Below are 27985 nucleotides of genomic sequence, written 5' to 3'. Positions count from 1 at the left end.
CATTATAGCTGCTTGACGTAGTTTCCTGGGAAGGTTCCAAACAACTTGCTCCTCCGAGAGGTCCCTTCAAAAACAAAGAGCAATAAAATGAGATTGTCGGTGTTGAAACTTGGCAGTGGCTGTCACTAATATTATTCCAGCTCACTGCAGTCTGGAAATCAGTCAAACCTGGAGATCAAACTGAAACACAAGAAAACCTCTTTGGAGGAGGAGTTTTTCATAAAAGAATGTAAAGTTTAACGTGGCAAACAGATTCTCAGGGATATCAGACGATAACTGTGTTCAGGATAATGTTGACTAGTCAATGTCACGTTATAAATATGTGCTGGGATCACAGTGCCATCTAGTGGTCTGCAGAGTACCCCTGCACCATCGTGCCAACCAGACCACAAACCCGGTATAGACAGTTGGAGCATCTACTTGACCTACTATATCTGTATATAGTGAATATTTGTTGTCCAGCTGTTTTGTAAAATACATGTATCTAGTATCATACCTACTTGCCTGTATAATAGGTATATATAAGTAGTAGTATACAGTGGTGGAAGAAGTACTCAGACCATGAACACAGAGAGGTTTAGATATATGTGATGTATTTGATAAATAAGAGATTCTTCTGGTTCTGATCAGATGATACCTCCTGGACGTCCAGTAAAAAGTAATTCTTATTCTTTCATGGACTCTTTGTTTTTAGGAGGTGTGCCGATGTCTATGGAGGAGACACTGAACCTGAATGATTCACTCGCTCTGTTGTACCGCTGAACTATTTTCCAAACAGTAACAGAATGGAGATGATGTTTTAAGAGATACATAAACTGAAATATTTTTCTAACAGACAAGCTAGTATTCCCTCCTCTTACCAACAAACCAGCCATCATCGCACTTCTCCATCACATCTACAATGTCGCCCTCCTTCAGCTCCAGCTCGTCCTCGTTGCGAGGCAGGTAGTTGTACACGGCCTGGTACCTGTGTTAGAAAAACTGACGGTGAACCGACACCCATGCTGCAGTAATGATAATGAACAGTCATGTTACTTTTTCTGTTCTGTGTAATGTGATCACCATTGTTTTTTTCTCTCATATATCCAGAATTTTCTCTATCTGTTTGTGTTTAAATTAAACTAAGCCTACAGTTTAACATAAAGACATATCTTCTTTTCCTGGATAACAGCAAATCAGTGGAATAATAACAAATATCACTCACGGGTCTCCTCCACCATGGAGTGCATCCTGCACCAATCGCTGTGAGAAAGACAGAAACAGACAGACAGAAAGTCAAAATGTGGTATTTGTGAGGCTTTTGTTTAGGGTTTGAGGAGGTTAAACGGAAGGACTTGTCTAATGTTGTCGCTTAAGACAAATAAGGTATAATTTTATACCCAGAAACAAACATGAACAGACGAAACCAACCAAACACTCCATTGATTCAGCGGAAATACTCCAATTTCTCCTTTCCTAAAGGGAAAATTACATGTACACCGTATTTGAATTTGCTACAGAACATGTGGTGATCAGTCATGAATGATTATTATTGATATGGTTATTGATTTCCTTCCTGCACAGAGACAAAAGTACAGTCAGAGCACGGTTGAGTGAAGACATGCCCCCCTACCCTTCGACCTCTACTGGGGGACAGATAGGACCTCCGGAACAAGATGGGGCTACGAGGAGGTTTACCACCAACAACTGGATCCTGCTTAACAGGCAGAAAGACCAGAAGCAACACAGCGATAACCTTCAACAGTAACCGAGTCAGCGGCCTTCACTATGAGCTGAACACACGAGCACAAAGGCTGATAACATGCTGTAAAACATCATCCTTCAACATGCCGATGCCAATTTAAATCCTCCTAAACACACCACAGTACAACCAACATGAGCAACACACACCAATTCAAGAATGTTCTCTGCTGTCCATAAATCAACACTATAGCACTTACATGATAGTGTACAATGTATGTTAGTGTACAAATGACGTAGTAGTCTCAGCTACTGCCGCCACAAACAATTATTTCCCATATATGTTAATCTGTCGACACATTTTGATTAATCGTTTAGTCTATAAAAAGTCATTGTCATGGCATTTGCTCTGCATAAATAGCATAAACGATTAATCAGATTTAAAAAATCTGTCAATTGATTAGTTGACTTCAACCAGTCTCAGCTCCTCTAATATCAATGATAACACAAATGTTATAGAAGGGTATTATCAGATGAGTTCTTGTCATAATCCTTGGCACCACAAACATGATCTAAATCAACACCATCATCTCCACATTCCAGCTTTACCTTCACCTTGGGAGACCTACATCCTGCATGGGGTACAGTCGGGGGAGTGGGGGGAGAGCGTGGAGTGACGAGGGGAGGAGAGGCGGGTTTAGGGGGGCACATGGCGGGTAGGGAAAAAGGCGAATCCGGGTAGGATGTGATCGGATGAGAAAGACAGGGATAGCTTGAGGGGTGAGAGACAGAGCGCTGTGAGGGAACGTTTGGAGAGGGGTGAGAGGAGTGGAGGGGAGGTGGTGAGACAGGCGGAGAGGGACATACTGGAGGTTGCGGTGATGTCATGAGGAGAGGAAGGGATGGGGGCCGAGGGGAGACAGGGGGAGAGGGAGGGATGGTGGTACGATCCTGCTGTTGTGACCGGGAGAAAGAAGGTGAAGAAAGAGTGAAAGAAGGAGTGAAAGAAGAAGAAGAAGAAGAAGGGGGAGGTAAGGAGGTGAGGGGTGGTGGTATGGAGGGTGAGGGGAGGCCGGGGTGAGGAAGCTGTGTCAGAGTGGGAGGAGAGACATCAGCCTATGGAGGTAATGACACACAAATCAATCATGAAGCAGAATCACAGAAGCTAAATGCTGAGGAACTGAAGAAATGTTTTAATTTAATTCTCTTCCCTGTATTTTACGGAGCCCCGGAAGGAATGTGGAGGAAAATATTTTACATGGATGTAAAATATAACATATTGCTTCCCTGTAAATGCTTTCGAGCTTCCCAAATGACTACACGAGTACATCGACCTTTGTACAAAAGTAGGTCTATTTTTCAAAGATGTAAAAAATGTCCCTGCTTCTCCATTCCGAGGCTCTGTAGTGTTTCCAAACTCAAGAGATGCAGCTCACACCATGCTCTACCTGCGGACTTCTGAGTCTGAGCGGACTTTCATTAAAACCTTTAATGTCCTCCTGTTTGTCCTCTCTAGCTTCATCCTCTTCCTCAATGAACAACTCAGGACACCCACTTCCTTTCACCAACGGTGGTCTCTGAGAGTCGACTGGTTGCTCAGTCAGTGTTTCTGACTGTCCTCCCCACGTGATGGAAAGTGGCTCCATTGTCACAGGCTTGTGAACCTCTAACTGAACGCTGCATGCCGAGTCGCTGGCTGGAGTGACTGTTGGGTGTTTCATTGCTGGCTGATAGGATTCTTCTACTTTTAGCTCAAACCTGCTCTGGGATTCATCGGTTAGCGTAGCTGGTGGGGAATCTACCGGAGACAATCCTGAGAAGTCAGCAGCACCTGCACTGGTGCAACCATCCAGAATCATGGACAACAGCTCATCATAAGGATCTTTTACTTGCAGCTTTATATCGGGGATTGTGGTGATTTTCTTTTCTTGAACATTTGACTTGTGCTGCAGAGGAACTTGTGCGGGTGATTTTATCGGCTCTGGCACTGTGCAGGACAAAACCTCTGGCTTAGAAATGTGTAATGTTTGGGCTATTCCTTTGCCACTGTTGTGTCGCAGTGAAGAATTGAGCAGGGGAGAGGTAAATGAGGAATGAGGAAGGGGAGGAGGAGGGGGAGGAGGGGGAGGGGGAGGAGGAGGAGGAGGAAGAGGAGGAGGAGGTGGTGGTTGGGAGAAAGGCAGGGCAGCTGGGGTCTGACCTAAACTGAGTCTCCCTTCTTTAAAAGGAGGAGTTCTGGAAAATGTATGTGGTGACAGGGCAAAGCCTCTTTGTGACAGCACAGGTGAAGGTGCCTTAGGCTCCTGAGCCTTTAGGAAAGGTGCGAGGTCAGTGGGGAGAGGGGGTGGTGTGGGCGGTACAGGGGTGGTTGTGAGGGAGTGAGCAGGAGTGGACGCTGATGGGTCCAATGTGAGGGACAGCCACTCGTTGGTGATAGCTTGCAGGTCAGGCCTTCTCAACGAGTGGTGAGGGGAGGGAAGGTCACGAGTAGTGGAGGATGGAGGTAGGTGGTAGAAAGGCTCCATGAAGGTAAGTGAAAAAGAAGGAACAGTGTAATTTATAAAACTGGAACAGAGAGTACAGTGTGTGTGTGTGTGTGTGTGTGTGTGTGTGTGTTGTGTCATTTGAGGGCGAAACAAAGCTTAAAAGCTGTGTTTACTCCCTTACGCAGATGATGTGTTCACTCATTTCACTAAACTGGAGACATTTTTTACAACATGTTGCTTTTTGAGGACGTAAAATATATGTTGGCATTTGTGATCATTTGTTCACAAACAAATAAATAGCCCAAATTATAAATCAATGAATTCATTTACAAAACTGCTCCATGTGCTTAAACAAACTTTTGTATTATACTGCCACAACGTCGTAGTGATTCCCCTACCTTGATGGGTGTAGAGCTTGGTGTCCTGTTGCCAGGGTAACCATGTGGGTCTATGTGGTGGGCGGAGCTCTTGGACGGGGAGCGCTTGACGATGTCAACGTATGACACAGGAAAGATGCCCTGTTTGGTTGTGTCTGGGATCTTCCCCTCATACCAATTCTGGTCCACCTGCCTTATCACAATTACTCTCTCACCCTACACACACACACACACACACACACACACACACACTCATTTTTACACTCATTTTTATGTCATCAAATCATCTTATAAATCATCAAATTAGTCCAATGGCTTTCGTTTTGTTTGTCGAAAAATGAGACAGACCCAGTGAAAACTGAAAAATTTCAAATTCTACACAGTGGCATTAATCACATCACACATATCATCACCGCCTGGTGGGAACCTTGTAACTGATGATTTTCATGTTTTAACTAAATCTGGATGATTACGTGTTTCTCTATAATTTGAGAAAATGTCCAGTAGATAAACTAAAAGCTGTTTAGTTCCCCATGAAATATAAGATTTCACCCCATAACTATAAACCTGTTACATTGCTGCAGCTTTTCATTTACACACAAACAATAAACAGGCTACCTTTCTGAGAGACAGCTCCACGTTAGTATCAGCATTGAAGTTGTAGCGAGCTATTGCCTCTCCGATCTCTCTGACATGTGCTGGCGGAGGAGGACGAATCGGCTGCTGCTTCTCTGAGGACGGCATCTTCTGTTTATGTGTGTGCATTTGTGTAAATGTGTTGAAGAGGGAGAGAAACCAGAGAGACAAATTACATTTAAGACAGAAAGTGGTGCACATCTACAGCACTCACGTACAGTTTATCAGTTGCACACTTACTTCTACATAGGACATGGGGAATATCCCGACCTGCCCGCGGTGCTCTCCTTCATACCAGTTGTTGTCTATCTGCCGGATGATGTTCACTGCATCACCCTTCTTAAATGTCAGCTCCCTGCAACGCATTCAAGTCAAGTCAAAGTGCCGGCACACATGGTGTGAACATGACCTGACCACTTCAACAAGCGCAGCTCATTTCATGTAAACAGCATCAGCTACTGAAGCAGGATGAAATAAGGGCAAGTACAGCAGAAATCAGCTTTATTCATGCATATGTTCAAAGACTACACAAAATAAATCAGTTAAAGCCATCCAAGTCAAGTGGGGTGCCAGGATGTGACAATGAAGTTATCTCAGAAAGCAAAAGAAACATTACGCATTAAATGCTTCCAAATCTGAAATCATAACATTGAATGCAATGAGTCGAGATGTGCCGATATGCAGTTAGACATGCATGCTTTAAGGCTCGGCTTCCTTGTGCTTGCACTGTGCATTTACTGTACTCACTTAGCTGTTTGTGCCTTAAAATCATAAATGGCTCTCGCAGGCTGTTTCTGGTGGAGGAGAGAGAACAGAATAAGTTGTGTCATCTGTTTATGGGAGACCTAGGAGATGAGAGTGAGAGAAAAAAAGCCGGCAAGCATTACCAGGCAAAACATAAAATACAGCTTCCCAATTTTTGTAACTGTGAGGTGGTATTGTGAAGCTAAAGACAAATAATTGTGCCTGTTGTTATTTAGGTGTACTTAAGGTGTTATTTCTGAATTACATTAAAGAAAAAAATGATGAACAATTTAGTGCGACTATAGAAATGCACGTTGGTGTTCCGAATACTAGCAACCAGTTTCAATGTTGTACCTCTCTGTCAGGAGTAGGCCTTCTACTCTGGGGTGTATGGCGTCCATCCATGGTGGAATAACACCTGGAGACATCCTGGTCTGGGATTAGCAGAGACACATGAAAAAGGTCACGGGAGCTACCATGGTCACCACAATCATGTCACATGCATGCTCACAATACGAAAATGTGCTTTGGGAAAGTACTGAATGGTACAGTGATGACGCCATTCCAACAGGTAAATGAGGGAATGAAAGCTCGGAGTCAAACATAGGTGCGTTTTATTTCCATTTCATAGGAAAAACAAGGAGATTGTGATTCCCACAGTACGACACATGCAATCCTACAAAATAGCTGAAACACTAAATGAAACAAGGGGAACACAGCCAAAGAAAATATGATAAAAACATTTACAAACATGAACATACAAGCAAATGGCTTGAGGGAAAGAATGAATATGGGATAATAAGATGACTCCATAAATCAATCTGCAAAACAGACAAATAATACAACCAAAAAAAAAGAATAAAATTAAAAACAAGCAGAGGAACATTCACATTTATTTACTCCAATCAGAGTAATATACTGTAAATTCTCAAATATTTATTTTCTAGTTCTCTAGTTCTGTAAGAACCCTCCGTTTTCTGAACTACTCCTGTTTTAATTTGCTATTTCCACCAGTGCAACAACAAAGTCATGTCTTATTTACTATTCTGTTGCTCTGATTTTGATTCTGATTGAGATGTGTTGTTCTCCCTCACTATTTAATTCTAATTGTCCCTTCTTTGTTTTGTTTTGTTTTGTTCAGGCTACTGTCAATCGAAGTCAGCATTTTTATGTTTCAAATTAAAAGCCTTTTTTGAGTAGCGGCATACTCCTCCCATTTTACTAGCAGACCTTTAATGTGAAACATCAGCAGGAAGTGTTTAGTTTCACTGACATCAGCTTAACACAATGAAACAATGGCCAATATCTTAATACCAGGTGTTACTTGAGAATTTACAGTAAACAGGTCTTACTGAATCATGTCATATATATATTAAAAATCACAGTAATGGATGTATCAGCTGACTAATGAGGGGAATAGGGAAACAAGACCAAGCAATACTGAAAGAAACATTGACGTAAATGTATGTTGATGCATATTTGAAGTATGAATGCATATATGCGCATATGTTTATGTAGAAAAAAAACTATGTGTAGGTATGACTGGTTACATGACAAAGTGCACATGTGCATATTTGAGGTGTAACATGTGTATTATCTCCACCTGAATAACAGAGACCATTTCCATTGCCCTGCTCATCTCCATATTCATTATTGTTTGAGGTGTCTGAGTGGCGTCCGTAACAGGCACTGATTGGTGACTGTAGCCGTGGTGACTGTAACCGTGGTGTGGAGGGATCCCCTCTATACGAGGCATACCCAGTTGGGCTCCCATCTGGGTACACAGATGCAGAGGAGTGACCCCCGAGCCAACACCCCCTCCTCCCCCGCAATGAGGAGCTTCGTTCAGGCACATTTGGGAGCAGTTCGGCCAGTATTCTCCTCAGGATGCTATCATCAGGTGCCCTAGTTCCTCTGTGGCCTCTCTCTGTTTGAATATGCTCATATATGTCTCTCAAGGCTGCATCTAGCGCTTCATAAATGGCCTGTTTGGACTTGGGTCTGCTACCTCGATCTCCACCACCACTGCTTCTTCTAGAGGTAGGTGGTGAGCCCTTTTTCCTGCGGAAAGGCACTGGGCTGACCAGGAAGGCCAGCTTGGACATCGCTTGTTGGGACTGTGAGCTCTGGATTTGGGAATGGCTGCTGCGGCTCTGCTGTGAAGGTCTCTGGTGCTCCTGGCGTGCTCGTTCTCTCTCATGGCGAAGCATGGTTGTGAAACGGGTGTAAGAGGCCGGGCAGCGGCCTTTGCAGGTGCTGATGAGGTGGCGGTGTTGATAGCCCTGGCTCTGGCCTAGACTTTGGTGACCAGGGTGGTGGTGATGATGGTGGTGGTGATGACGGAGATGGTGGTGGTGGTGGAGGGTGGAAGAGCCGTACAAGCTCTCAGAGGAGGTAAGTGAGCAATGGTCAAAGTCACTCTCACTACAAAATGAGGAACCCTCCACCTGGATGAAGTCACTGAGGTCTGACGCAACAGCATCTTGTTCACTGTCAGAGTAGTCTGGGTTGGCTTGTGGGCCTTGAGGAACAGGAGGAGCGGGAAAGGACCGCCCACGGCCGGGCTCCGGCCCAACACGAGGCTGGCCCTCAGGTGGGCTACGAGGTCGATGCAAGTGATCCATGGTGTGAGGTACTGTTCCACTGTTGCCGTTGTTGTCTTCCTCTAGTAAAGATTCTATGGAAAAACGGCGTTTAGGAAAACTGGGTGTGCCACCACCACCGCTGCTGGCTCGAGATGACGAGCCACCTGGTGTGGTAGTGCCTGAAGGCATCTCACTGTCACCCAAGTTGGGCATGGATTTGGACTTCTTAATAAGGCGCTCATATTCAGAAATGCGATTTGGCACCATATCGCGTGGCACCTCCATGCCCCAAGAGGGTGTCCAAGGAGAGAGGCGATGCAGATGCAGGTGAGGTTGGCGCTCTAGCTCCAGGATGCGAGCACGGACCGAGCGGATGACTTCCGATGGGATGAGCTGAGCTCGGTCAATCTGGTGCATCTTACGATAGAGCTGGAGAAAGCCCGGTGAATCGTGTGCCCGTCGCCGGTGGAGGCGAGGCAATGAGCGAGTGGAAATGGATCCAGTCGAACCTGAGGGATTCCCATCACAAACCAGTGACCCAGCACTTTCTGAGCGGGTGGCGTTGCGCCCCCCTGAGCCAGTATGTCCATCATTGAGTAAGTCATCACAGCTGCGTGACTTGAGCTTGCCAGCGGAGGGCGGTACCTCCTCTGCACTGCTCCATGTCTCAGGATCCTGGGATTTGGTCTGCCAACTGTTGTTACAACAGACAGACTGCTTGGAGGAGGAGCTGCCTTCCTGGCTGGCATCCTCATGGCAATGAACAATGTCAGAGGGGACAGGGGGCAGACAGGGGCGCTGATAAGGACCTGGGGAGGTCAAACTGTTTGAATACATGTTGCATGCGTCCCCACCTTTCAGATGTCCAAAACAGAGCAGCGTGGTGAAAGAGAAGAAGGAGGAAAGCATGTTAAGAGGTAATACCCAGTAAAAAGGTGGAAAAGCAGGGGAGAGGGAGAAGAATTAGGAGAGAAAAGAGGGTGGAATAAAAGAGGATTTGATGTTTCTTTCTTCAGACTTCCACCAATACCAACCAAGGAAACTTATGACCACAGCAGACAGACATTATATTGTGAAAAACACAACAAATCTTCTTTGATTATCTAGTGATGTGGTAAGTACAGCACACACATATGAGTGTGTGTATGTGTGTGTACCTTTGGCTCTGGAGGGTGAGGAGGGTGAGGAACGAATCACAGGTTTCTTTAGGCTGCTGCTGGGTCTGTAGGCGTCCACTGGTTTAGGGGAAGTTGCAGCTCGACTCTGAGACTGAGCATTCACTTGGGAACTTGACGGCTCAGACTTCCGTCTCTTCCTGTAGTCGCTGGCAGCACTGCAACACAGACATCAAGGACAACTGCTTTCACATTGGTGGATGCAGTTTGCAGGAGCCAAATTGAATTTGAGGTACTATAAATGTCTTGTGAGTACATTGTATTTACTGTATTTCAGGTATCATCAGTGCTTACAAACATAGTATAGACCAAAATATAATATATAATGAGCAAGTGAATAGTGTTTCACATCTCTAATCACCTCCATGATCTATGTGAAAACATTTTTACTTTTTAAATTTTTCTGAACCCCCTTACAATCCTTGGCATTATTAATGCATTTTAAAACACATTCAAGCAACCTTTGAAAAATGAGGCTATTATCCTTGTGTCTGAAAAGATGACACGAGTTACTGTAACTTCTCTTATTCAAAATGTCTTAAAAAACCAATGGGCTTTATATTCAGAACAAACAGACTCAATGTCACTTACATGAATTATATGGCCTATTCATCACATCCCATTTCTGCCCTTTCTATTCACAGAGGAAAATGCGACTGAATAAGCAGGCCACTGGTGAAAAGGAGTAGGACAAGGGGAGGAAGAGGGGGGGTTGAGGGAAGGATAGGAGGTGAAGGGCAGAATCAATAGGTTTGCTGGGTTAATTTATTCTGGCTCAGTTAGTGAGAGGGAGATGCAAAGCGCCCTGCCTTCAGTGACAAAAGCAAATAAAGACTAACACTAATCCTTGCAAATCATCCTTAACAGCAGACACCGAGGCTATTTGCACCAGAGGCGAGGCAAGATAGAGCAGTTTTGATTCTGTGCTGAATCACAACAAGGACCACTGCTGTTGAGAGGATGGGGGAGAGGGAGGGGGTGATGCAGGGGAAAATAAAAGAAACAGAGGTTACCTCGCAGGTCTCTCCGGAGCCTTGTCAGCAGGAGCGATGTGCAGGGATGTCTGAAATAGGGCAGACAACAAAAGAGAAAAGTGAGCTCCACAAGAACAAAGACTCGAGGCAGAGCAGCTCACAATGCATAGCCTGCATGCGGTTGTTGCTGTGCCACACTCAAAACGCTCCCCCTGCGTAAGGTGTGATGAATGCCGGTTCCACATGGCACACCTGACTGAGAAGACGCCTACCGGTGTAAACGGTGAAGGTAAATCTGTGCTCTCTCTCGGGCTGCTCTGGAAGATGATGGCAAAGGTGATATAGCAAAGGATGCTATGAGCTGAGCTCAGGGGGCAAATGTTACCCTGCAAAACCTGGCATGGATCAGCTGGAATGGGTCTTAGTGGTAAAAAACGGTAGAAATAGAAATGCTAATCATCAAATGCAATAATAATGTTCTGAGGAGAAATATTTTAGCAGACAGTGAAAATCTTCGTGTATCTAGTACAACCAGCAGATGTTGTTCATACAATGCCAAGGGAATGGATGAATAGCATTTCAAAACTCTAAGTTCACAAAGCAACATCATACTCATCTTGCAATGGATGGCTGACATGTCAACATGAGATCACACTGAATTGGTGCTACACTACATTACACCCATTTTAAGCAATTATATCATTTTTCAACATTTTTCAATATAACAATATAGATTTTGTGTCCTATGATTGGTTAGAAATTGTGAGATTAACAACACTACTGGAACACTCGTGAATGTGAGATTACCTCAATGCGCTGGCGAGCGGAGATGTCTGGATTATAATCCAGCTGTTTTTTAGGAGGCTTGAGCCCCAAGCAGCAGCAGTGAGCAGGAGGACAGGAGGAGGAATAGGAAGTAGGTGAAAATGAGGTGAAGGAGGAGAAGCAGTGGTGACATCATGGGGAGAAACCAAAAAACAAGAAACATGTGGAGAGAGTGACACCCGTTAGAGAATCTGAGTAACCAGAGATGGACTAGTTCACAAACGCTGCACATGTGCTTTGCATGTATAATGCACACATGTGCACACACGCAATACATACTACACACTCACACACTCAATACTGACAAACACACACACACACAAACACACACACACACCTATACATAATGCACGTTCATTCATATGCACATTCTAATTATTTTCTTGATGCTTTATGCTAATCTCAAAATAGCAACATGTAAACTACAGAATGTCAATGCTAAAATAGATTAGGCCTACAACATCAACCTTTATACCACACACACACACACACACACACACCGAAATGTGCCTATGTACCACACACACACATGCAGAGTGTGAGAGCAAGCTGTGAAGCAGAAAGCCGAGTGAAGCACAAGCTGCAGTGTTGTGTTTATTTGAGAGTGCAAGGAATTGCACTCTCAAATGCTGTGATTTAGTGCTGGTTTACAAGTGCAGATAAACTATTGTTCACTTAGTCGGTCAAAACCTCTTGTAACTTGGCATCTCAATAAACACTCAAACACTGAACATACTGTGAGATTTTGTCCCAGCCGGACTAGTCAGTGCATGTAGGTCAACCATCTACACTCTAAGGGCTTATTCAGTGACGTGAAACATTCAAAATATTGCAGGTAGAAATCTCAACACACAGCCCAACATGACTCTGTGAAGTCATGCCAGGTCCAGATGTGACATTTTCACCTGAACATTTCGAATAAGCCCAACAAATCATCACCTGATGTCATGCTGGCATAGATAGAGGCATGTCTTCATGACACATGGGGTAATTTGATCCCAGATCTGTGGCTAGAGGCAATCCCTGCTCTTAGCCAGTAGGACGTTATTGCCACCTACATCCAGCAGAGGGCGCTACAGCATTAAGCTTTAAGATATGCAGAACAATCCTCTACCAAAAGTGAAGATAAACACAAACACTACACTTGCAGAAATGAATAAATGATCAAATGAATAAACAGGCTAAATAAAAGACTGATTAATTGATACACATGTTAGCATGTGTGAGACACAGACTCAGACTGTTACGCAGAGCAAAAGGATGATATTTATCATTAGGACACTCATCTACTGCATTTTTATCATTATGACGGATTGATTGACTGTTCTGTGCAGTTCTACCAGCCTAAAAACCAGGTCATCTAGAGCATCTGGATCACACTGCCTTTGAACCCATTTTCCTGCTTATTTTTGTCAAGATGCAATAATGATCCAACTGAAATAAACATTTCAATAGAAAAGGTTTGTGTGTAAACACTGCAGTGCCTGCTAGCCACCAGACCAAAAAACCCAGCAACGCAGAGACATAACACAGCCTGTCACAAGGGTGGGGGAGGGTGGGGGGTCACAGCACCCAACAAGTACCACATGCCCAAACAACTAGCCCCACCCAGTCTATTGGTGGAGACATTTAAAAAAATCATGGGTGGGGTGGAGAAAGTGGGTGTATGTCTATGGAAGGGTTGTGGTTGAGGGAGTAGCTACGGCCCTGACTTACCGGCCGCCCAAACTCCAGCTCGGAAAAGAACTTATACCAAGGCTCGTTCTCTAAATCTATGTCATCATAGGTCTGGGAAAGCATGAAAGTGACAGAGAGAGAGGAGGTAGAAGAAAGACAGAAGAAAGGAAGTGTGGAAAGAAGTCACACACAAAGAGAGACATGGACCTCATGGTTAGGAATGAGCAAAGGTGGCACAGGGAGATGGGCACAGGATGAACCAGGATGAAGATTTAGAAGGGCTCATGGGCATGAAAGCAGTGATGCAAAACCCATTCCATTTTCTACTGACAAAAACAACACGTTTTTGCTTCACTACTTTAACTGGTTTCACAGTAATTCCAAAACTTGAGGGAATACAAGGTATTTGTTAGGCAGCATAGAATAGTGCCATATTATCAAACAGTAATTGAACTTGTATACACTTATCTAATATGCACATTCCAACTCTTGTCACCGTTGGGGACCAAAGGGGTAGACAATTTCAACACCTAGGCCCTTTTGAAATGATATTCATTAATTTCATATGCATAAAATTGAACAGGGCTGTGAGTCCCATGACACACTCACATTACCGCTCCCTTATTCTAAGCCATAGCACAGGTGACAGATAACGAAAATCAGAATGTTACTTTGAGAGTTACATATTTAACACCCAACCTCATTATTCACACCTTTGTGCAGGCTCAGGGGATGGCATACCAGAGAAATGCAAAATTCTCATTATAATTAAGAAGAAGAAGAGGTAGGGGCACATATTGAGGAACTGTTTGGAAAAGACATGAGGGGTTATTCACATGGGTGTGCATTAAGTTTCACCTCTACATTGGTGGGAGCAGTATGGTATCACAGTCAGTCAGCCAACTGACCCAAGTGCTACACACAACGCCATAGTCCAACTAATGCTCATGTTAAGTATTAAATACTTTCTTAATTGTAACAGTGAAATGCCCGATCAAAGTTGACATACTGACTATGCTTTTTGAGCTTTTTTTATTAATTACTTAGAGAACCGGTAAAACATCAACGGAGGACTGTGCTATAAACCGCTAAACTGGCCTAGCAGTTTCTAAATAAGAAAATTAATGTATTTTTTATTTTATTTTACCCTTTTTAAATCCTATTCATGTGTCTTCTTATGCTCCTTAATGGCTTTTATGGCTTATGTAAATCAATGTGAACTGCCTTGCAGTTGAAAGGTGCTCTACAAATAAACTTGCATTACCTTGCCGTCACACAAATATGCCACATTCTCCCCCTGTAGTCAAAGTTATCCTAATAATGGATTTACAGATATTTCATTTAGATTTCAGAACTGGGACGCAGCCTTCATATTGAGGCTTGTCAGCTGCTATGAAATGTTGCCTTATCAACATTCATGTTATTAGTTGAAAATAATGCTGTATATCCTCCACTACTTTGCATGCATGGCATCTAAACGATGGGATAATAAGGAAGCAGAAGTTTATCTCCGCTGATGTCACATGGTGGATTATAACACCCAGCTCTTCCTTTGTATCACCGAGATACATTTTCATATCAAATCAACCTGCAATGAACTGTGTCAGATGGGATGCAAGTATTTACATGACCAAATCAATGGTTACCGCTGCGTGGCAAGTTAATCATAATCAAGTACAGCTTTCTCTATTTGTTTCCATTTACACACATCAGCATGCACTGCAGTCAAGACGCTTATTCATTTTTAAGAGTTTTACTGTTATTTTAACTGTAGAGACGATACAGAGGTTTACTACTCTGTCTGCTCCCACATGGAAATGGAGATTTCACACCAAATGAAACCCTGCCCAGGAGTTGTTTTGTAGGTGTTGTGGTGTCACATCTCTCTTGTTAAAAAGAGAATTCAGCTTCGAGACAAATGAGTCACCCTGTAAAAAAAAGTGAAGCCTAGAGCAGAGACTGACAATCACACAAAGGACACACACAGAAAAAAAGAAAATAAAGAAACAGAGTGCCAATTTTCTTCGCTATGGCTCATAATTGCCCAAATGGACACTGTGCCACCAGACAGGATGTTTTTATACAACATATATAAGGAGTCTCAGACAGCAGATTAGCCAGCGTGGGTTCACTTCTACAGCTTTCTCCTTTTATTGCCTTATCAGGAACTGACTCATGCATTATTGCCCAGGGAGAGCTCTCTGCAGTCATCACATTAAACATCTGCAAAACCTTCAGAAAAACCTTTTCTTTTTAATCCTTTCCCACATAAGAGACTCCTCATCTATAACACATCCTCCATTATCTTGTCCTCATCACTTCACTGTCACAGTAATAGAAATATTCTCCCAAGATGCCAGTGTGAAGCCTGCTCGCAATCACGTCTTCTAAATGTTATAAAGATGATTCCACATCGACTCCTACAGGCCTCGCAGGTTAATCATGAAGGAAGGCAGTAATGTGATGATGGCCACCAACTTTTCAGTGGGTTTTAACAGGGAAATTTCTTATAATCAAATGAAAGAACATTTTTAAAATATACTCACTGGTCTTTCATGCTCCAAAATAGAGGACTTCCCAGGCTCATACTCAAAAATACTCTTGGGCTCTGCACGGTACTTTCGTGTGTCCACTTTCCTGTTGGGAGGACCCCATTCATTCCTGGTGCAAGAAAAACAAAAACGTGTTTCTTAGAAAACATCCTGACACAAAGTTAGTTAATTATTAAAGCATATTCTTTGAAACATTTTTTAATTAACATTATTTAAGATGGCTCAGCAAAAAAGTTAATTAAAAAATGTAATCGTAAACTATTGTTTTGATTGCTAGTACGGTGCTAGTATTCCATAACTATTAAGGTATAATAAATGAAAGAGATAAAACAAAGCTCCTCTTACGCGTCAGGCAAGTCTTTCTCACGCTCACTGTCTCTGGCCCTCAGTTGGAGGAGAGATGGCATGGGTGGAGGTGGTGGGGGTACGGGGGATGGCGAAGGCTCCTGAGGCCCAAGGTGCCCTCCGTTGTCCGAGGGGCTGATGGCGAGTGGCCTGTACGTATGTGTCCGGGGAGCTGGGTGGGCCATGGTGGCGTTGGATGACAGGCTGTAGTCATCTGTTAAGGACAGGACAGAGGAGACATCGGAGGGAGAAGTAATGAGGCAGAGCAAGCCAGACAAGAGGAGACAAATGGGTTGGGAAGAAATGTCTTATTGTATTAAATACAACTTTTGTTGTACGTAAAACATCTCTCACCATTGTTTATGACAGCATATGTTGCATTGTATGTGTCGGAATAATCATCGTCTGTAGAAGAAAGGAACAAAGACGGATTGGGATACATGCACAAACACACTTTACAGTACAGGGTGTACAAGTTTGTAGTTTCCTCTCCGGGGAGAGCAGCGCTTTGGTCAGCTTGTATACAGTCAGTTACAAAGTAATTTCCAATAGTGACCACTTTTCACAGCAAAAAGAAGTATCAAAACCACCCAAGCAGCATAAACCACTTCTCCTCTGTTCATCCACAAGCTCAGCGTATTTCAAGTGATTGTTTTTCCAATATGTCTTTTTTCTTCTTATAAGAAGGGCAAAAGTATCCCACAGAAGCAGTATTATCCATATTTTGATGTAACTATGAGGATTTGATTCTGGCTAAATTCAAAGCTGCTGTTTTCTTAAAATGCGGAAAATATCTTCTTGACTCTTTTTCTGGGGGACTGGAATATTGCTTTATAAATTCACTGTGAATATGTGAATATTCAGAGAGTCATGGGAACTCTCCAAGATGCATCGTAAAGATGTTTATTATTTTTTTTTTTTTCGGCACACGCAGTCATTAAATAGTGTGTGTGTGTGTGTGTGTGTGTGTGTGTGTGTTTGTGTGTGTGCTGCAGTAGAAGAAGCCTGAGCAGTTATGAACAAACAAGCCTTGTACTGACTATTCTGTCAAGTCCACAAAATTAGAGCAGATTTCCCAGGACAGCTCAGTGTCTATTAGAGGTTTCTTTCAGTTCCTCCTCCTCCTCCTCCTCCTCTCCAGACTCTCTTGCTCTCATCTAATGAGTTCTGGCTCTGAGCTCCTTTGGGTCTTTTGGTTTAACAAGAACCGACATGCAGAGACACACAAAGATACACAAAGATACACACATACACACACGCATGCATGACCAATTCCACTCATAATGTCTGATGATCAAATCACATCAAATAATGGGACATTTCTGTAGTTCAGTGTGATTCGGTATAGTCTTACCTGCTTTGTGAACCTTGTGGATCTGTTTGAACATAGTTTTGTACCAATCCTTAGGCCTATCCACCGTCTGTGGAGAGAGAAATCATCATTAAGATTTATGTGCCGTGAAATGCAACATAAAATGGATAGCTGAAATTAGAGAGGGTTCCAGCTGTTTTATAGGACCTTACTGAGTAGAGAAAAACACTCTCAGCCTCTCAGGTTCATACTTCACTAACAGAGAATTTAACTTGTGCCGAGACATGAATAAATTATTCATAAGATTCGTTGTATATGGAGACACTCGCCATACCATGCTTTTAGGAAATGTTGATCATGCTTGTTCAGTCAAAAAAAATTAGGATGACTTACCGATGACTAAATCTCCTTTTTTTTTTTTTTTTAAATAACCTTGTCAAGAATCATTTGCAGAGGGCTATTTAAAATTCAAGGTAACTGCTCTTAATTTGGCTTTATAAGATATTTAATCTATTTATCAGCTATAGCTGACGAGAAATAAGTCTGAAAAGTGGATTTGCATGGACCCACGCGCACATACAAGATGTCTATAATGACACAGTGAAATAGAAAATACATTCTCCTCAAGTAATCCTGTTTCCCTGCATTAATTCTTCATTTATCTCTTGTTATATGCTAAATGTGTGTATTTTATATCAAAACCCCTCTCCTTTCTGAAACATTGAAATATTTTTGATTTGACTCATTTTGCACGTGGGGACGTATAAATAAATGCATCAAAAGAAATGTGATTTGGGGCAACGAGCTAACCCCGACCATCACATTAAACCACATTCGTCTATTAGCTTCTGGGTTGTAGATATCATATTAGGATGTATGTTTGGATATCAGTTGGCAAATACTTTGTTTATATTTCTAAAGAATGTGGTTAAGGTCTAATTTATCCATTCTTCCTCCTCCTGAACTAACAATGCGGGTGACGGAGGTGTAGCGGGTAACTTGAGGAATATCACTTAAAACCCTCTCTTAATTATACCTCACGTACATATCCTGTTTCGCTTGGCAATAGGTCACATTACAGAAGATAATGACACTTTACCTTCTGCTTCACTATCACAAAGTATGCTAGTGGCAGAAGTATGATTGTGTGTAAAGGGGATATTTTAACTTTTAAACATACATAGTATATTAATTGCTAAAATATCCAAACATATAGTCAACATAGCCAGAAAAACACATAACACACATAACAGTGCTATCAGTAACTTGATAAACTACTGTGGCAGTTAGTTTTGGTATGAGTGTGTATGTGCATTATGGTGATTGTACCTACTTTCAGAAATCAATGTCAGCAGGTTTGGTTTCTTAGCATAAAGAATACAGAAGAAAAAAGCAGGAGCTCCTGGTGCTCTGCCTGGAAAATCCAAGAGAAACCCTGGTATGCGTGTCTTTGTGTATACAGTATAGATCTAACAGCCACTTCAAAAAAGAGCTATCAAATGGCAGAGAGACTTAATCCTCTCTTTATTCAGTAGCACTAAACACTGTGTCTGGACTCTGGTCAGAGAAGAGGCAGTTCGGCTCCACAGTGAAGGAGTGTGTGTGGGTGAGCATGTAGCATTGGCACGGCCAAGAGACGGGCCAATTACCACTTCACTCTCCACGGTTACCAAATAAAGTGCCCACAAAAATGTTTGTCCGCTCACAACAAGGAGCATCTGTTTTTCTTCCTTCCTGCTTTCCTTTCTTTTCACCTTTTGTCTCTGCTTTTATTGCCCATCTCTCTTTTTCCCTATAACTTTCTCTTCACTTCTGTAGTTGGTTACATGTTACATGTCCGACTTTATATGCAGCTCTTCAAAAAATTGATAACTGAGTGAAGTGTTAATACACAAAAAAGCCTTAACAGAGATAACACACAGACACAGGCTTTAGTACCGCACGGTCCTTGCTGCTTACTTGTCAAAGTCTGAGCTCATCTTTATAACTTGCGCACAGAGGGAGTAAAAGAGACACTGAGAGATAGTGAGAGCGACACAGAAAGGGCTTTTAATATGGGGTGAAAAGCTGCTGACAGCTGAAAGTAATCCCCTCTCGTGAGCCTGATCACATATCAAGACAACAGAAATAGGCCAAAAGATACTGCCATGCAACACCACAGTACCTAACTGAGTCAGTCTGCTGCAAATCAATGTGTTTAGCTCTGTATGTTTGACCTCACCGTGCGGATGGCGATAGGTATGCCAGACTCGTCCACGGGGCCGATGCCTTCGTAATGAGGGGCTTTAATGACGGACACCTTTTTCTCTTCTTCTGAGAAGCGGGCAATGGGCACGGTGCTGCTCATGCTGGTGTGGCCCGACACTATGGACTCTCTGGTAACTGACTCGCTGCCCTCTAGATACAGGAAGGAAGAGGAGAGAAAAGAGAAAGACACACTGTCAGTTGTACCTATTAATAATCAAACAGAAAACCAAGTTTAGGCTCCAGTACCAGCTGGATAAAGGAACACTGCTAAGAGGAACTACTCTTTTGTATGCTTCAAGACTTGAGTAGTACAAGAACAACCATTATCTTTCTCTTCATTTTGTACTAATTAATTTCATACTGGTTCTGTCTTCTAGTAACAGGTATACACATATCCTGGGATTGTAAACAAATACATTTTGTAAACAAAGACTCTTAACTGATATGGGCAGTGGTTCACTTACAAAACTCCTTTTGTCGTACTTTAAAAGATTAACACATTTTTGAAATTCTAAGCACTTTAAACAGAATATGCTCTTAACAAAGCATAATGACTTCCCTAATCATGAATGTGCATGATTTTTGCATGTCTTATAGCGAGCAGTGATATTTTCCAAGAATTTTTATTAAAACATGTGGTGTCCTCGGCTCAAATAAAGGGGCCAAAGATCAGTGACTCACCTGAACTTCTGCTCTGTCTCTGGAGCCCAGTGTGGAGTGACGCAGGGGGAGGAGGATAGGATGGGGGGGAGAGGGGCCTCTGTGGATGGCTAGTACTTCCATTCATAGCGTGAGAGAGAACCTGGCCCTAGGAGTGACCCACAAGTCAGAGACAGAGATAATCAGCCACTACCAGTCACAAATTGCAGCAAAATGTACAAATGTCCATTTTCTATAATGGAGAATGTTCTGTTCTGCCCTACAACGCTAAATAATGAGTGTAAATGTAAAAAACAATTAGCGAAACAAGAGAGTTATTAGTTTTATAAATCCATTATCAGTCAGCATATTGCTTTACAATAGTAACATTTAAAGGGGTAGAGGAAACTAGTTTGGAAATAAATGTACATGTGGACAGATATTTGGGCCGATGTGGTTCGTAGGAATTGCTGAATCTGAAGTGACAGAACAGTTAGTGAGGGGAGGGGACACTTATTGTATCACTTCACTTCAAAACAGACAGAAGAGATTAAAACAGTGACGGTTAACAAGTACATCTCTTTCAGATTCACATACATTTCATTATAAATTAGTTGTGACATAAACAAGACAACGGACAGGATACAGTTACAATGGGAAGCTCTGCTGAAGAACGCTCTCCCATTCAATATGACACAGGAACATATGATTTCATCTGACTAAAGGATAAAAATTGTATTTTAATTTAAAGGCCTGTGTTTTCGGATCAAAGACTCATGATAGCTCTTAAACCAATGACTACTGTACCTAGCACGAAATGCCAACGCAACAATTTAAATATGATCAATTCACTTTAAAGCACACACAAACTCTTATTGCCAGTGCATCTAATGGCGTGTCTACACATGAGGCGTTTCAGCTGTGTTTTTGCAGTCATCCGCCTCACTTCTGTCTGACAGAACAGATGCGCTTTTATTTGAAACAATCCAGCTGTCTACATGTCGCATTTTATTAACGCTATACATGTGTAACTGTGACCCGAAGCGCACTTTTATGCTGACCACATCTCAAATTCTGTTGAGTGTTTCAAAAGTCTGGTGTTGCTCTTGTGAATGGATATTTCCTTGGTTGGAGAAGCAACCAAGCCAATCAGAACTTTTGTAGGTGGGACTCAGGTTAGAAACGGGATCTGTGGTTGGTGTAGACAGTGACAATGCAATGCAATGCATGTTTGACTGACATCATAAATCCTAAATCTTGTTACAGCTGGGAAGAAGAGGTGCACATTTACATTTATGCCATAATCTAAAGTTGTACCAGTCTTTCTCAGGATCCCTTATATGGACTCCAATGACAATATAATGAGCTGACAGGAAACGTAACTACAGTCCTGACGTATGTTACATTATGAAACCATCCACCTCCCCCTGGACAAGTTTAGTCTTTCAAGATGCCAGCCACCTGCAGCAAACAGTTTCCAACCACTGAAAAATGGTTTTGTCTCATCATGAATTTTTGATATGAACTAGCCTCTAAGAGACAGTATAATTGCATTGGATTGCAAAAAAAGGCATAACAAAGAGAAACAAAGACAGGCACACGGACATAGAGTTCTAATGGGTACAGACACATTAACATAATAAGGGAACATTGTGGGCTGAATTTAATTCTGGCAAGTAGGTTGCAGTTCATGGTTAGTGAAAGGTAAAAATCGGTAATAATAACACATTTTGTGAAGGTTTGGTTCAGCCATCCAAATGAGGGGAGGGAGGGAGGGAACCATTTGTTTTTGGTAATGATGTGTGTTACAGCAGTGACTTGTTGGGATAATTACGTTAGTGACAGTGGCTGCTGCAGCAGAGGAGGCCACAGAAGTTGTTAGCACATCATCAGGGCCAGCAGTGGATGTGTAGGTGGAGACGTGGCTGAGGGTGGGCGATGGTGTGGGTGAGGCGCCAGGTGAGTCCAGGCTACAGATCTGCAGCTCGTCCATCAGACCCGCCGTGGACGACGAGTAGTGGCTGAGAGCTGACACCGTCACGGGGGAAGCCGAGGGTGACATGCAGCCAAAGATGCTCGCACTGCTGACTGTGGTAAAGCTCGGCCCGCTGACTGTACCAGCTGTGCTGCCAGCTCCACTAGCAACATACGGGGTGGGTGATAGAGCCTTGGGCATTACGCCTGACAGGTAGTCGAGTGAATCTGAGCTGTGGCAGCGATAGGGGATGTGCCGTGCTGTGTGGTCGGGGGAGGGAGGCCCCTGGTGTTGGAAGAATGGGGAGTTGATTGGAAAAGGAGGAAAGGAGGAGAGTGCTTACTTAGTGATATGACTCATTAGCCACGCTGTCACAAAGGATGTGTGGAGGTAACACATGAGCCTAACAGAAGGTGAAATGCTGTGGTGAAACCACACTGAAGTGTCATGAGGCTGCAGCACCATCTTCTGAAACATGATTAATGCTGTGAATTGAAGAGGCTCTGTTAGTTCAAACTCTGTGGCAGCAAATACAGTTCACAGACAGTTACAGTGGTATAAAATAAATGAACCAGTAGGTTATCACACATACAGTATGAGTTCACACATATGTAGAACCACAATTAGTTTGGTTGGTTGGATGGTAGCACCAAGACTAACAAACTAAAGGGCAACACACACAAGCAGCATATGACTGTGGCTCCAAGGAAGACCACTGTCAGACTTCCCAGTGTTCATGAGCGTCAAGTCATCAGAAAAACATTCTGCATTGAATGATTCTTCTCCTGTAGTTTACAGATAGCCCACACATTTTCCTCCAGATAATGTAGTTTTCCTCTCAACTTTTGAAGACAGAAAAGTGAAAACTGAATTTGGCACATCGTGACTACAGTACCTTGACTACTTGCATGGGGCGTTCAGTGTGTGCTATGGATGTCAAAAGATGTGATGCAGCCAGTGTGTTACCCTTTAATCACTCTTGATGTCACCAAGGCAAAAACCCAGGAATATTGTATTATAGTGATTATAGTTTTTGGTCTATTGTGACAGTAGGTAGTTATGTACCAACAGTTCAGCAGGAGAAGGTCTTGGTGGAACTGCAGGAGGAGCCTTCGTTTTCTCCACCTGGGATGGAGCTGGACTTTGGGTTTGATTTGGGGCTTGATCTGGGACCTTGAGTTCCACTGTGCTGTTTGAAGGCTCTGGATGTTTCAGATTCTCGGGGCCCAAGTGGACAGAAAGCCAGGCTGCCTGTGTCAGGGGCTGAGACGTGGTGGGACACCTTTGTGGAGGTGGGGAAGTGGGTGGAGGGGAACCTGTGGTCTTGGTCTTAGGATGGGGGTCAAGGTAAGAGTTGCAGTGAGCCGGGGGGTTAGGGATGGTGACAGGGGTTAGTTTGAGGGAAGACACCTTACGCTCCTGAGCCTGTGTATTAGTGGTGGCAGATGCACTACAGTCCCTAACATCATTTGGGGCGGTGGGCTGGAGTGCCTGTTGGACTGGGTTTGCACTGGTCTCTGAGTAGCTGTAAGAAGATGTGCTACTAATAGTGTGGGACTCTTTCAAAACTGCTTTCTCATTCTGAGTGAATGTTAGCATTCCAGGGCTAAAATCATTAGCCAGGGCGATGAGGGAGCTGTAGTCTGGTGGATTAGTGCCAGTGGGAGAGAAGTGGAAACTCTCTCTCCTGGGGGGTGGCAGTGGCACATGATTGATATCCTTATTGGCCAATTAGAATGCAACAGCCATGAGTTCAAGCAAGCAAAAAGCAAAAAAATCATCATTAAGTTGTTCCAAATGTATAAATACAGCATGGTTCTGTGTAAATTAATACCATTTCCACTTTTACAAACACATTTTTTAATAAACTCTAAATAGCAGTGATCTGTCAATGTGGTGTGTGAGACATCTTACCTGTGTTGGTGACTTTTTGTCCTGTAGGTTGGGTCTGACACTGCGGAAGCCTTTGGCAGCAAGAGACGAGCTGCTGGCGTCTCCATTCTTAAGGCCATCTGTTGCACTACGTGACCGCCAAGAATCTGAAGATAAAGTTAATAATATTGACATCACACACTGCTGTGTGTTTTGATTAAGTTGTCTGGTCTCCTACAGGGTGTTTCAAAGCTTATTTTGCCATGTGCAATGTTAAGATTCTCCCCCCAAATTCACCAAAAGGAACAGAGACTTACCCAAGTCTGATGAGTGAGAATCACTCCCTGGGGAACAAAGACACAGCGATAATAAGTGACATGACTGAATGTGTGATTACATTAATCCCTTCAACAAATGTCAATGCTATTGCATAGGATTACATCTAAAGTAGTCTTCACCTCACAAAATGCTTGTGAGAATGTTTAGTGTGACAAACAGACTTGAGATGGTGTTAAGGGAGAAGACGCAGGTCTGAAAAGACAGAAACGTTCTGAACGATTGCATGACTTATCTTGATGTGAACCACAATATTACCTGTTGTACTAACATGTTAGCATTAACAAGTATTCTGAACTCTTTGAACCACTTTGTTAGAAATCTGTAACCACTTGATCTTGTAATCACCTATTATTCAACTGCTACTGGTTCTACTACTAATGATACTAATGATTATTCTCCTGTAGTTTACAGATAGCCCACACATTTTCTCCAGATAATGTAGTTTTCCTGTCAACTTTTGATGACGGAAAAGTGAAAAATACACAAATTCACTGGGCAAACTAACAATTGGTTAGGATATAATGTTCAAGTTTCATACTGTTTCTTTCTGTGTTTATTTTTGGTCAGACTCAGAGACAAGCGTTTGAAATGATTCATGTAAAAAGTAGTTATTTAGAAAGCTGTTGGAGGATCGTGCAGTATGCCCTGATATACCCATGTTGTTTTGCACGAATCCTTGTTTCCTCAAATTTCTACAACGGACGTGGCGAGTGCAAAGTTAGCACAATCCATTGAGCCACAATAGCCACATTTATGGGGAATACACCCATTGAAATTGAATTGAAGGTTGAAATAAACCAGAATTATCCTTCAACCAAATTCTTCTTGAGTGCTACAGCTCACAGCAATTTAGATTTTACCAGACTAGTTTTACCAGTGGAGATGCCTCAAGCTGGGATGGTTTACTCCACAGCACACAAAACACTCTGGTTCCTTGACCTCCATTCTCTAGTCTACAGTGTATTAAACCATGTAGACAGGAACTTTCTATATTTCTAGGAAACAGCAATGCAGATTTTGGAGTTGACTCTAAGTATAACAGTATACTAAACAGCAATGCTGAGTGTACTGTGCACCCCTGCCGAGGCTGAGGGTCCCTCAGAAGCTGACGCCTGCATGTCTCCTTCACAATAATGCTATAGTGGCTACGTACAGGATCCTAAAGCCCTCTGAAGGGTGGTTTGATTAGTCCTCCCATGCTCCTACTCTTTCTATATCTGACAATAGCTCATCAGTTTTCACACAGTGCCCTACTATTGTTAACAGGAAGCTGACGGTGCTAGAATGCCTACGTGGGTGCAGCTGTTAACCTGGATGCTGACATGATTCAGGGACAAACACTGCTCTTTCAGCAGAGGAAAGGCATAGGCAGCCAGGGACGAGCCTCTGGAAGCTGAGAATATACTTAAGCTTCAGCTCTTCCCCTTGCTATGTAAAAAGCTCTTATTCATTTCAAACTGACAAGCAATTACAAGAAATAGGCAACACTTTTAGGATGAAGGGCTTATTCATACATCAGATCTGCTGTAAATTTGCTTGCATGAAACTGAAACACTGATGAGGAAAAGATAAGCAGAATGGTGTCAACACACAAGCCCATCCAAGAACATTTCCACATTCTCCAAGAGCTCAGGGTCAAGGGAGCTTTTCCATGTCTGACCAATCAATGTTGACAGAGGAGAAAGAGTAATAGGGGATTAAAAAACTTAAGACAATAGGAAGAGTAGAATAACTACCCATAAAGAGGGGAAATGGCATGGAGCAGTGTGAGAGCATGACATATAAGAGCTGTCAAAAGGAAGATTAACATCAACAACAGGGTAGGTAGTATGACTACTCATGACTGATTCAGGAAGCAAAACCAAGCCCAAGATGGAAGAGACTAAACAAAAGGGAAATAAAAAAAATAATGTAATGAACTGATTAGAAAAAATAGCATCCCACAGTCCAAACATTGCTTAAGCATACTGAAGCAGCCGCAGCCTATTTGAAAGTATTTCAGATATGCTAAAGCCATATCAGGTGGACGAAGCCCAAATGTGGTTCTGAAAAACAACAAGCCACTTTTTAAAGACTTACCTCATGTTTTGACAGTTGAGTCCAGTCAATACCTGAAGTGGCCTGTATTTCTGCTACTTATACAACTCTTATTGAAACGTGCTCATTTGTAGTGTTGTTGTGAGTGTTAGTACCCGTACCTAGATTTGGTGAGCTCTGGACCCTCTTCATGGGAGAGAGTATGAATGATAAGGCCACGCTTTTGCGAGCGAATCCTCCGCTATCTGAGAAATCACAGCCAGGCAGGTGATCATAGAGGCAGAAGCAGCAGCACACATGCACATGCATATACACAAAGACACACATACACGCGCAAATGCGTCCAGCCAGAAACATAACGCAAACAAGTGGAGGCAAAGCACATGCATTTAAAGAGCCTGATTTTTACTGCATGAGCGCAGGATATGAGGTGAAGCTGATGTACAGCACAATTACAAAGTGTAATTGTAAAGTAGAAGATTGAAGATGTTGCATGGCATTAGCTTGCACTAGCCTAACCATTTCGGTCAGACACAGTATGTTTATGATACTTGGATGACCCTGAATGCTTCTGAATTACAGTGTTCCGTAAGACTACGTGAAATTAACATGGGGGACATTTGTTAATAGAAATCAAGTGTCAATATGGCTATACATCATAAAATCTCTGTTTACTGGCCTGCTGACACACTTTTGAACCACCTCCAACTGAACTGTGATATAATACCTTTAACTACTCTTGAGTAAAACAACAAGCTGATGTTCTTAACAAACACTTCCCCACATTTCCCACAATTCAAGTACCTGGCACATCTGTAGCAAACACTTAGATCTGTTCTTTGCAATTTAAGCTATTGGACAATACAAGTGGTTTAAAATCTGAGGCAATATTGTTTTGTTTCTCCATCAAATTAATTCGGTGTTTCTAATTCTAGTAGTGTTATTGGCCGCCTTTCAACACATGACAAAGCTATTTTTGTTTTGTCTTCTATATTGTAAATACAGGCAAACAACCAGGATGACTCAAGCTACCACTGGCAGCCACACAGAGTGGTGGTGTGTGGTGTGTGGAGAAGGCTCAATGACGGATTACTCATAATTGATTCTCTGGCTGAAATACTCACTTCAGCTCGGGACGACTGCCAAGTTTAAGACAGAGTCTTGCAAATGTATTGAAAGAGGAATACGTCACTGTGGTTAAAAGCAAAAGACTTACTATACTTGATGTTTTCAGACACAATAACCCAGGACCAACACCAAAGTGGTGGGTCAGCGTTAGAGTTATAGACTCATGCCTGTGATAGAGGAAAACTAGCACACATAGTGGCTTTTAAAATAGCTGCTCTGAAATGTGGAAACATATTGACTTTTTAGTAAACAATAGTTCAATGTTATAAATAATGGACATGGACAGGATGGGTGATTTCCTAACAATCACATACAGTATATGGTTTGAGTGTGTGTGTGTGTGTGTGTGTGCGCGCGCATACTGGTATACCTGTATTCAT

The 27985-nt window shown here is 42.7% G+C and overlaps 1 protein-coding gene across 1 annotated transcript; it reads right to left on the bottom strand.

The window, feature by feature from the left end:
* Positions 1-2: 2 nt before the first annotated feature.
* On the bottom strand, positions 3-27985 carry sorbs2a (sorbin and SH3 domain containing 2a). The gene is made up of 27 exons (XM_070916089.1): positions 27976-27985; positions 26633-26722; positions 24419-24445; positions 24144-24268; positions 23295-23948; positions 22089-22514; positions 20297-20423; positions 19590-19765; positions 17411-17477; positions 16411-16461; positions 16057-16270; positions 15706-15820; positions 13199-13270; positions 11465-11521; positions 10697-10746; positions 9666-9841; positions 7527-9362; positions 6278-6357; positions 5927-6024; positions 5420-5534; positions 5162-5290; positions 4565-4759; positions 2290-2796; positions 1613-1696; positions 1205-1242; positions 861-967; positions 3-64 (listed from the first exon to the last, which is right to left on the bottom strand). Exons 1-27 carry the CDS (start codon positions 27983-27985, stop codon positions 3-5), a joined length of 5688 nt encoding a protein of 1895 aa, XP_070772190.1.

This window comes from Enoplosus armatus, chromosome 2, assembly GCF_043641665.1.
Source record: "Enoplosus armatus isolate fEnoArm2 chromosome 2, fEnoArm2.hap1, whole genome shotgun sequence".
Lineage (NCBI taxonomy): Eukaryota > Metazoa > Chordata > Actinopteri > Centrarchiformes > Enoplosidae > Enoplosus > Enoplosus armatus.
Note: the sequence above shows the minus strand (reverse complement) of the source record. Positions and strands in the feature narration are given on the sequence as shown.

Excerpts from the sequence above, each read along its gene's own strand:
- sorbs2a (XM_070916089.1), bottom strand. Across the intron at positions 16,271-16,410 it reads ATATGCTGTCATAAACAATG|ATGACTACAGCCTGTCATCC; the intron begins GTGAGAGATGTT and ends TGTCCTTAACAG. Across the intron at positions 9,363-9,665 it reads CTCACCCTCCAGAGCCAAAG|GTGGGGACGCATGCAACATG; the intron begins GTACACACACAT and ends GACATCTGAAAG.